General features: G+C 41.8%; 1 protein-coding gene across 1 annotated transcript in view; it reads left to right on the top strand.

The window, feature by feature from the left end:
• RHOJ (ras homolog family member J) overlaps positions 1–6,718 on the top strand; it is a 78,311-nt gene extending 71,593 nt beyond the window's left edge. Inside the window, exon 5 of the mRNA XM_041759120.1 lies at positions 4,644–6,718. Within this exon, the coding sequence (XP_041615054.1) occupies positions 4,644–4,790 (147 nt within the window). The 3' untranslated portion in view covers positions 4,791–6,718. The remainder of the gene's footprint in view (positions 1–4,643) is intronic.
• Positions 6,719–12,068: the final 5,350 nt, after the last annotated feature.

Raw genomic sequence — 12,068 nt, 5'->3', positions numbered from 1 at the left:
ATTTTATTTATTTATGAGAGAGAGAGAGAGAGAGAGAGAGAGAGGCAGAGACACAAGCAGAGGAAGAAGCAGGCTCCATGCCGGTAGCCTGACATGGGACTCGATCCCGGGACTCCAGGATTGCACCCTGGGCCAAAGGCAGTTGCTAAACTGCTGAGCCACCCAGAGATCCCCTTTAAACAGTCTTTTAAATAAGGAACATACTCTTCAATTTGTCACAATCCCCACCACTCCATACTACCAACGCTCAAGCAGTGCACTCACATTATCTACCCATCCCTGAGCTGGCAATCTCTGCTTTATAGCCTTACCAAAAATCAACTGCAAATCTATCCAGCCTAGACAGATTTTTCCTCTTTGAGCAATTTGTTATGATGAAATTTATCTCACAAGCTGTTGGGTTCTTTTTCCTTTTCTTGGCTTTCAAGTTGCCTATACCTTTCCTAATTCTTAAAAGAGAGTTCTTCTCAGTTATTAGCTGATTGTTTAGATGCCAGCTTATTCTGTTTATTCCACTAATATTTTCTCTTCTCTCCACTTATAGGAAATGCCTTACTCTTTCTTTTCGTCCTCTCTCAACACCCTCACTACATCCAAAACAACATCTCGATTATTTCATTAGTTCTTTTCCTTCGGCCACATTTTTTTTTTTTCATTTGGTAGAAGGCAGCCTCACAGAGTGGTTAAGACTCTGGCTTAGGGGACAGACAAATTCAGACCTCCGATATTGTTTTAGCTGTGTGCCCTTCCGGAGGTAACTTCTTCTCTCTGGCATCAGTTTTTTGAGCTGCAGATGAGGGTAATGACAGACTCACCTTGCAAAGTTCTTACTACCATTAAGTGAACCAATGAAACATGAGGTCCAGCTCAGCAAACTATAGTTGTTGCTAAATTCATGTGCCTCTCAGATGCATCTATGGCTGGGGAGACCTCTTTGCCTTTATTGCTTCCAGTTACACTCTATTTTATTCTATAACCTGTCCTACCTCCACAAGGACAACCTGGAAGAAGGGGTAGTTTTCCTTCACTCAGTTGGTCACTGTGGGTTTTGTTTGTTTAATTTCTTCTTGTCAGATTCTTGTATGTTCTGCACATGCCTGATAAATTTCCCAGCTTTGGGATGATAAATTTCAGCTCTTACAAAACTATGAGAAACATTCTCTCAGTTTGTATTCCTCAATCTCTGGGGTTTTTTTTTTTTTCTGGAAAAGAAATCATCTTGACAAAATATGTCACAGATTGCTAACATGTATATCTAAACAAGGATCCACAAATCCTGAGCTCTTACAGATTGTTCTAAATATTCGACTATGTAGGTCACTTTGCTCCAAGAGGCAGAGGAAGCTGTAAGGAAAGTCATGTTTCCTTGAGACTGTTTTCCATCTCACCCTGTGGAGGTCATAAATGAGGTGGCTTATTTTCAGTCATGTCTATCACATGGCTGTGCCTTTTCCCTGAACCAGGGTGAAGCCTTCTCTCTGACCAGAGCACCTGATACATGGTTAACAAAATACTCGCCTCATACTTGGATTCTGTTTCTCACACAAATTTCCCAAATCGCACCCAAAATCTGTGTGCTACTTTTCCTAGAACCATCAGTCCAAAACAATGTTACATTAATACAGTTACACAATAATCCCCCAATCCACAGTTTCATTATCTTCAGAAATACCTGAATTGAGACAGACACATTTGGGCTCCTTCTCCACCTTCAAAAGGCAAACCCTACCATGCTGTTAGCAGCACTCTGGAGTGAGGACGACACAGCGCCTCTGCCCACCATACAGGATCAGTTGGCCCAGAGCCCCACATGTGAACTGAGCCCAGCTCTCCTGTAATTTCCGAATCAAGTGAGGCTTGCCATCTTAGTGGGGAGACACTCCAGATAGAATGGCCCCACCGCACTCTCTGGGTATGTTTTCAGGATGACAGAGAAGAGGTAGCACATGACAAGCGATCATTCAGCTGACATCTTCACTAGAGTGGTGTGCATTTCACATGTGCATAGCAAGCATTGGCTACAATCCCAAAATGTAATAGATGACATTTCATGACATTATTAGGAAAATATTCTCTATTTTTTATCCCTCTTTTGCATCCAACTGTTTTTAATGATTTTAAAAAGCCTTTTTCTTGTGGGGGGGGCAGTATTTCAGAGGTAGAATGTAACGATTCATCAGTTGCATATGAAAAAGCTGTATTTTAATCCAAAGGCCAAACCATGATTAAAATGAAACCATAAAGACAGCCCAGGTGGCTCAGCAGTTTAGCTCCCAGGATCGAGTCCCGTGTCAGGCTCCCTCCATGGAGCCTGCTTCTCCCTCTGCCTGTGTCTCTGCCTCTCTCTCTTTCTCTGTGTCTCTCATGAATAAATAAATAAATAAATAATCTTAAAAAAATAAAATAAAATAAAACCATAAAATAGGCTTTTAATATCCAACATCTTTTCTGTGGGTATTTTCCTTTAACTCATACAGTATCTATTCCTTTTAGGGGGGAAGTGCATAGTATGTGGACCCAATCAGAAAAACTTTATTTCATGCTTAATTTTTGACCAGCTCCTTGCAGAGTTGAGTGGTAAGGGCGACCACCATAGAACAGAGAAAACACACACCAAGTGAGACCCAGATTCTGGTCTAGTTCTTCCACTTTCTGGGTGGGGGCCCTTAAACAACTCATTTCATCTTCTGGTGCAGCTCCCACTATATCCTAAGTGAAACTACAAATTCCTACAGTCCATTCATTGCAAACTGGCTGGTCATTGCCACAGAAATCACACATTAGTGTCTTGGTTGGCTCACAGAATATTTTTTAAATTGGTAATTATTTTTTTAAAAGAGTTTGTAGGCAGAGAGAGACATAGGCAGAGAGAGAAGCAGGCTCTCTGCGGGAAGCCTGATGCAGGACTTGATCCCAGGACCCTGGGATCACGACCTGAGTGGAAGGCAGATGCTCAACCACTGAGCCACCAAGGTGTCCCTAAAAATCCAATAGTCCAACTCTACAAGGATGGGCAACAGTGAACCATGGCAACAATTGTCCAAAGCTGAGTAAGACTGCCAACTCTAGAGGGGGTCTGTGTTTCAGGCCACCACATTTTCCACCTGTCCCTACTGTCTGGCACCCACTCTGCTTTCCTCATGAACATAAGCTACTGCAATAGGCATGTGATTTTGCTACCCTGCTTTACTCACATATCTGCTGTGGCTTCCAAGGGCTCACCATCCAACTACCCTCCTCTGAATCTTCTTTAATTCTTCAGTTATTCGTATAATGTGAAGCATATAATAAAAAGCATTTCTCCAGATGTCCTTCACATTAAAAGGCCTACATCATGTCATTAGCTCATACCAAGCTTATGAGCAATTAAAACCCTGAGTCTCCCTCACACGAACAATCCCCAAACATGGGGATTTTTACTGCCAAACATGGTCTGCTCTGCCTGCCTTGCTATTTGTTAAATGAGAAGCTATAGTTCTGAACTGAATTCCTATATTTCTCAAAAAGATTTTTGTGATTATCAAATATACCATAGCATGAAATTGTCAAAAGCTTTGAAAGAAAATCCTAAGCAAGAACAAAATATTTTTATCGTTTAAGTACACATAGAATGTATACTTAACAAGGAGGGTATCCCCTCAGTAAATGTATTTTATGATTTTTATTTTACATGTTTTGGGTTTTTCAACTCCTTAGAAACATGCCTTTTAAAGTATGTTAAAACCAAATAATAATGTCAACTGGATATTACCTTGCTGAGAGATACTTCATCAGAAGTGCACTGTAGTGAAGAATGACCTATCAAACCTTATCACCCGCTCCCTTTCTATATGCTTTCCCACCAGGTTGACACTTTGCCTTCCTGCATACAGAAGGAGATACATTTCACTTGTGCCAGATTTATACATTCCGCATTCCGCATGCATATGAAAGGTTGCTAAAAACAACATCATGTAGCCCTGTTGTTCGCAAACTATATTTAAACAATATCGCCGCTTTTGAATCCTCACACAGTTTTTACATTTGTTATATTCTTAACATTAAGAATGAGTGGCTGCGGATCACTTTCAGAATTTACTGCTTAAGCAAAAGCAATCTACAAGCATTTATTGCTAATATCAGGAAGTAAAACATAAAAGTTAAGATAGCAGATGCAAATGAAAATGCAAAAGAAACCACAACAACGGTCCAAACCAACCCCGGGCTGTTTGTGGCACAGGCCGCAGTAGCACTTGGCTGGGCAGGACACTGAACCCCGCTCTGCTTTTCTTTTTTCTTTCCCTCTCATGCCTTTCTCTCTCCTTATATATATATATAAATTTATTTTTTATTGGTGTTCAATTTGCCAACATATAGAATAACACCCAGTGCTCATCCTGTCAAGTGCCCCCCTCAGTGCCCATCACCCAGTCACCCCCACCCCCCGCCCTCCTCCCCTTCCACCACCCCTAGTTCTTTTCGCAGAGTTAGGAGTCTTTATGTTCTGTCTCCCTTTCTGATATCTCCCACTTATTTTTTTCTCCTTTCCCTTTTTATTCCCTGTCACTATTTTCTATATTCCCCAAATGAATGAGAACATACAATGCTTGTCCTTCTCCGATTGACTTATGCCACTCTCTCTCTCTCCTTTTTTTGTGTTGAAGATCGGAGCGCAGTGCTACTTGGAATGCTCGGCCCTAACTCAGAAAGGTCTCAAAGCGGTTTTTGATGAAGCGATCCTCACCATTTTCCACCCCAAGAAAAAGAAGAAGCGCTGTTCTGAGTGTCACAGCTGCTGTTCGATTATCTGAGGCTGCGGGCCGGGCCTGTGCCCCACCCGACGGCTAGGGCGGGGTGGCAGCCGCCCTGAGACCCAGCTCAAGCCACGCAGGAGGCCAGGCCGGGGGAGGAAGCCCCTTGCCCCGGGCGAGCCCGCCGGCCCCGCCCGCCGCCCGCCAGCTGCGCCCCTCCAGCCCGCGGCCCCCGCTCCGCAGCCCCCAGCCACGGCGGGACCAGCTGCGCTCGTCTCCCCTCCAAGAACGTGAAGCTCATCGAAAATCATCACCCAGCACCCCGAAGGGGAACTTGGTTCCCGAAGTGGTGGCCTTACCCGGTGTCTCCTACAAAAACGCAGGAATTACTATCCTAACCTTTTTCTCTGCATCTGTGGTTCTACCTACGTGTCTTGCATTTATTTGCATTATTTTTAAGAAATGTACTAATGTACCAACTTACTCAGGCCTTGCAAGTCCCGACCAAATTAGCCTAAAGACAAAGTATTTTATATTCGTTTCCATTTTCAGCGTGTTTCTGCCAAAGCCACAGAACCAACACGTACCTCTGAATGCCTGACTGTAAGAAGAAAACGAGAAAATGCTAAACTTTTTGGAAATTTTATGCAGCCAGGATTTGTGAACCTGGTTGAAAGAAGAACACCACCTGAATCGTTGCCGGGCCACAGTTTTGCCAAAGATTCACCCCGGAAACGTTATCACTGATGGGGAGCCTTATTTTTTTCCATATTTATACTGTCATGGGAAATTACAAATGAACTGTTTTTAAGAAAGTATCATTTCTGCTTTTTAATCGAACTCCCTGGGGGAGAATCTGGCCCACCTAGCTTTTAAAATATTCTTTATTCTGCAAAGTGAACTTTCCCGCTCCCTTCCTTCCCCAACACATGCTCTTTCCCCCCTTGATTTCAGTTTCTCCCTTGCCCAATAATAACCTGGGGCATGAAAAGGGAAATGTTTTAAAAGTCCCCAAAGGTTAAGCAAAGTGCTTCAATTTATCCACTTCAACCTGAAGCACTTGGCAGCTTGCCCCATGTACACCCCCAGATCTATTTAGATGACATTTTCCAAGTACAGCTGGTGCTAATACATTGCCACTCCCTATCTCCTACACTCATTGTCCCAGATGTGTATTTAGGGGATGGATCTGTGGGTACCAAGCCTTGAATCTGTCCATCCCCTGCTTCCAAAATGATGTGCTCTGTAGAACAGGAACCTCGGTCTTGGGAAGTAAAAGCTCCCAGTAAGGAATTATGTGCCCTTTCTGTATACCTCTGCCAAACATCCAGGGATTCTTGTATCACAGAATGAATTATTTCCCAGCTTTTAATTAGAGACTACAAAGTCTCCTAATTAGTCTTATTTGCTTACAATTATCCTGGAAACACCCAGGTAGGCACTTTACTTTTTATTTCAATTGCAGAAGCAAAGTGCCTCTTTGCAGCATCAAATTACACTGATTTCAGCATACGAATTTCCAGATTCACACTCCTTCTGTTGGAAAAATCCAGTCTTTCTAGTCCCTTCTGCTCCTGGAGGAAGCACATAAAAAAGAAACATATGATGTGGGTCTTTTCTGGTGAGACCTTCCGTGACATCCCCTCAGTTGTTTGGGTTTTGTTTGTTTCGAATTTCTGAAATGTGTTTTCCCTTCTTCTGCATTGCAAGTCCTATTTCCCTGCTTTCCCATCTAGTTGCTAAACATTTTCTTAAACATGCACATACACGCTCACGCACACACACACACACACAGACACACAAACCCCACACACTAAAAGAAAACGGGAGTTTTGTAAGTCAAAGCTTGACATTTAGAGAAAACTAGGACTTTCTTCCTCTGTAAATGGAAATCAACTGTGCATAAACTATAACTCCGCAGAGGTTATGAATTTATTCTTTACAAACAATAATGAGCATTTAGCCCTGTAATAAATGAAGTGCTGTTAGCCAGTTTTGTTGCGTTATTGCATAGTTACATCTTACTAAAGGCCCACTCCTCACTTCTCATTGATGTGGATAAAATATTCAGTGTTCTATGTTTGCTCCACCAAGGAGAATTTTCCAGATGTGTGCTCCAATAGGCAAATGGTTCCCCAGGCCATCACCTCCCTACTGGACCACAGGGATTAACTTGTTCACAGTGAGAAGATCACTCTCTCACCTAGAACGAGAACCTGGAGAGAGACTGTTAGTGTCTAAATGGAGAGGTTCCCAAAGGTCTTAGGAGCTCATTATTAAATAAAATAAGAACAAAACGACCTAAATTACTTAGTGTCATTCCACCAAGTTAACCATGTATCCTCTGTTTCATGACAAGAGGCAGTTCAATTCACCAAAAAGTGTTTCCTGCCATAAGATTAAACAAACTATATTCGGAAGTCAAAGAGAAGAAGAGATCTGAAAGAAGGATCTGAAGAAGGATCCTTGATCCTTGACCATCTTCCAAAGTGAAGAGGGGACAGTCAATCTCCATTGGAGGGTAGAGTCTAAGCTTTTCAGACCTAGAAGAGGCCCCAGAAAATATAGTCCAACTCCCTCATTCTACAAATGAGGAAACTCAAGTCCAGATGGGTCCAAAGAAATGTGTTGTGGCAGAGCTGGGATAGACCTCGGCTATTCTGCTTCCCATCCACTGCCCTTAACTCTGCACTGTAATCTATTCGTTATCACAGACACTAAGTTGTAGTTTTGTAGGTATATTACTGGAGTTGTATTTGTTTATCCTACAGCTCTTAGCCCCATTTCAAATATATACTTAGGCCACTATAAATTAGATAATCCATCACACTAGTAATAACCTAAAGACAAGAATTTGATCTGTAGTATGCTTTGAACTGACAATACACAATATACTCTAATCCCAATCTAATTGTACAGTATACAGCAATGTAATCAATCTAATGGCTTAATCAAGTAGCTAGTTTGACAGATTTTTTTTTCGATCAAATGGTTGGTTATATGGTAGAATTAATGGACTCCCTAGCTATTTTGGAAACACAAAAGACTACCACAAGAGTCAAAACCATGTCAGGGTAAGTAATCTGGGCTGATTTCTGCCAAGAAAAATTATACTCAAAAAATAATTACTGGGGATCCCTGGGTGGCTCAGCAGTTTGGCGCCTGCCTTCACCCCACAGCGTGATCCTGGAGTCCCGGGATCAAGTCCCACATTGGGCTCCTTGCATGGAGCCTGCCTCTCCCTCTGCCTGTCTCTCTCTCTTTCTCTCTCTCTCTCTCTCTCTCTCTGTCTCTCATGAATAAATAAGTAAATCTTTAAAAAAATAATAATAATAATTACTAAATGCAGTAACTACAACAAGCCTAAACCAGGAAGCAGTAAACTGGGAAATGAAAAAAATAAGTCACACACATATGACAGGAAGTTTTGGTCCTGAAACTCCAATAACAAAATGTCTGATCATGATATGCAAAATACTATTTTGAAGATTTCTGGTCCTTAAAAGAAGTGCCAGATGCAGTAGGTGTAACCATCCATACACAATCTTCATAGAACCATCAATGAGGAAATAATATTTAAATGGTAGTAAAGGAGCAATCACAACTATACTCACAATTTTAGGAGAAATTAAAGAAAGTTAAATCCCAAACCTGAGGCCAACAAAAATGTACACTGTGTAGAGTATAGGTTCTTGTTACCAGTTAATAACCTCATAAAGTAGAGTCCTCAAAAAGAAATATTTGACCTGAGGTAAGCCTTTAAAGATGGAGCATTGCATTCACAAAGGCAAATTCAAGCATGAGACCAAAGTGATGGAAGATTAGAAATTGACGTTTTGCTTTAAAGGAATGTTTGGCACCATGCTGGAGATGATTATCTAACCCTTTACGTCTTCAGTTCCTATGTTTAAATGCCAGAATGCAAAATGTGCTTTCTCTCTCAAAAGTGAGAGCTACAGGTCACCAGCTACTCTCTTACAAGTCATTGAGTAGGCTGCCCAAGTACAAATAAGGAAACTCAACAGAATATTTTCATTTCAGGAACCATTAGGAACAGAAAGGGAAAAAGAAGACTGGGGAATTCAAGTTTTTTACAAAGGAAGTTAGGGTGCTTTAAAAAGAAAACATTTAGAGAATGGAGAGAAAACTAAAACGAAACACAAGGCAAAGCACACACACCTGACAATTCTCCCACGCAGTGGCTAAGTACTGCCTGGCCTCCAGAGCTCTGGGGAAGAAGGGAGGACTGTTCATGTGAGGAGCGTTCCAGAGTCAGCCAAGAGGGTTAATCATATGCTAATTCTAGATAACTCCACCTCACCATTCCTTAAAAATGATGAAATTCCAGACAATGCTCTTTGGGTGTTCAGTAGCAATGCGGGGGGGTCATCATGCTCGCACCTTCTCTGCTAATACAGAGCAGATGGTCAGGGGAAATTTACCAAGGAATATGAGTGCATCAATTATCTTGAAAGTCTTTTAAGCACTAACATGACTTAAAACCTGAAAAGGATGACTTTGTGATATCTGGAAAGACAGTTACTTGTATGAGAGATATTTATTCATCTTCAGTGGAATATCACTAAACAGTGGCCTTTAGCATGCACAACAATACCAGAATGCAAAAACATGAGCTAAAGCAACAATTCGTGGTGCTTCCATGGTCAACAAAGCCCAGAAGGGAGATGAAAGCGCCAAGCTCTACACAGAGGCGCTTGGGACATCAGAGGCTGGGCGGCGCTCATTGGAGATCTCTGTGGATTAGGGAAGGAATGAGTCAAGGAGGGTTTGGCTCTTCTGTGAATTCAGGGATGCAAGTTCAACAACAGTTCTTGGCTTTTAACTTCCATGGCAGGAAATTAGAATAAAAGCTGCATGATTAGTCTTGGTCACAATCTTGTTTTTCTCCTTAGGGAATATTATGTCCAAATCCAGAGTCCTTTTGTGCATGTGTGCTTTAAACATGTTCCACCCTGGTGATTCCACTGTGCCCTGAGTTCTGCAGCGACTCAGAAGCTTCACGCTGCTATAGCCAGTGTGATTTTGTTGCATTTTTAGCCATGCCCTCTAAGCCTATCAGTATATGCAGTTATCATTGACGAACAGGGTCTGATCAGTGTTTTAGGGGATATGATGTTGGGGGCAAGATGAGGAGAGGGTCCCCAAAGTCCAGAACTGAGTCTCACCTACAAGCCATAATATTAGCTCACTGAGCTTCTCCGTAACCCTGCACATGCCAGTTTTTTGAGTTTATATTAATTCTTTGCAGGAAAAAATAGTAATATTTTCATGGCAGACAGGTATGTTTGGGGCAGCTTTGTAAATCCACACCTAAAATTACCACCACCTGCCATTTTTTTTATTTTTATTTTATTTTTTTTTTTAATTTTTATTTATGATAGTCACAGAGAGAGAGAGAGAGAGAGAGAGGCAGAGACACAGGCAGAGGGAGAAGCAGGCTCCATGCACCGGGAGCCCGACGTGGGATTCGATCCAGGGTCTCCAGGATCGCGACCTGGGCCAAAGGCAGGCGCCAAACCGCTGCGCCACCCAGGGATCCCCACCTGCCATTTTTTAAAACCATTTTTCTTAAAGCGATCAAATCTTGTTCTCCTAGAGGAGCCATGGGTGAGAAGGTTAATGAATTCTACATTCTTCTCATCACCTGGCTTAAATTGTTTTTTGCCCTGAATAAACAGTAATTACTGTATAAGTACATCTCAGCAGAATTTTATCCCAACTGAAACAGTCCATGTTCTCCCCCATGTGATCGCTACAGGGGAAATGATAGACAAGGGAAGCACTTTGGCTTTCTTACCACCTGCTCCTTACATAATGGCTATTCTATGTACACTTTGTAATTAGTGGAATATTAGCTCAGGTTCTCTTTAACCTTGAAGTTTGCTTTATGCCACGTTCTGACTTTAAAGTCGTTGAATAGTCTTTTTTCCTACTCTCATTTCTGAGTTATCTGAGGGTGTCTTCATCAGCCACTTGAGAACCCTGGCTTCCCCAGGCCTCTGTTAGAATGGGAAATTGTCCAGCCCTTTGCTACTCCAAGTGTATTCTGGGGACAAATAGCCAGCATTACTGCGGAGCTAGTTAGCACTACAGAAACTCAGGGCCAGTCCAGACCCACTGAATCCAAATCTCCATTTTAAATATGCATTTAATAAGACCCCCAGGTAAAAAAAATAAATAAATAAAAGACCCCCAGGTGATCCACACATTGAAATTTGAGAGGTACTGATCGACGAGAGGACCAAGCTTACCATCAGTTTTTATATCCAAACATGTAGCTGCCTGATGAAGAAACCATCAGCTTTGTTTATTCCTCTGATGCTACCCTTTGGGTATTTCTTAGGCTAATATTTGACTTGTTCACATTTATTGGATGAATGAAAAAGCTTTCAGAAGCCTGTCATGTGCTGCCCAGCTGCAGTAAAGCAATAAGCATATTTTGGAATTTAAAGCAGAAAAAGCATCATCTGGTTTGAAAGATCGGCTAAATCTGAAGTACTTCTGTTCTTAAAGGGTTTTTTTGGTGTTTATATAAGGAAGAGGGAAAAAATGCCCTCCAAAACTATTTTCCATGCAGAAACAAGAAAGATTCATATCACGGGAAGTTATAAACTTATAAAATGAAGATAAAACAAATTTCTGAGGCATGAAACTTTTGATGAAGCTTCTGTCTGTATTGCTTAAGATGCGCTGTAGATGCCAAAATAAGAATTGACTACAAACATGTCCTCTAAATGGGGCATTCCACAGATTTGTATCTGGATTGTCCCAAGCACAGATCAGAGTTGTATTCACTTATTCAATGTATTTTTACTAAACATCACCAGGAGCCATACTTGGTTTTCCCCACACACCCACACCGAGCCTCACATACAAGAGTTCTCCCTCACATGCACACGCAAACACATGCACACTGAAGTGTACCATCTCATTCAAATCCCATTGTTGCTGAAGAAGTCCTGAAGCCAAATCATAACTGCCCTCAAACAAATAAAGAAAGAGCACAAGGGTATACCACTTCCTTTGTACCCAAGTGGCCTACTAGTTACCTGGCTAAAGATCAGTTATTCCAACCCAGAATAAGGATCCAATGTCATTGCACAGATACAGTCATTCAAGGACCACATCCTCTATGAAGAACCACCTTCTGCTTCCTGCAGAAGGCTTCCCTTTACACTGTTGACAGAGTTTTGACTTTGATACTCAAAATCCGTTGTCCTCCTTCATGCTGTAGGCTGCAGGACACTTGTGTCCCAAGATACCTTTAAACTGAAAATATTTTTAAACTGGGACAGCTTTTACATCTGGGAGCAGTGT

The sequence above is a fragment of the Vulpes lagopus genome, chromosome 6, assembly GCF_018345385.1.
Source record: "Vulpes lagopus strain Blue_001 chromosome 6, ASM1834538v1, whole genome shotgun sequence".
In the NCBI taxonomy this organism is placed as follows: Eukaryota; Metazoa; Chordata; class Mammalia; order Carnivora; family Canidae; genus Vulpes; species Vulpes lagopus.
This window is presented reverse-complemented; position numbering and strand designations above follow the sequence as displayed.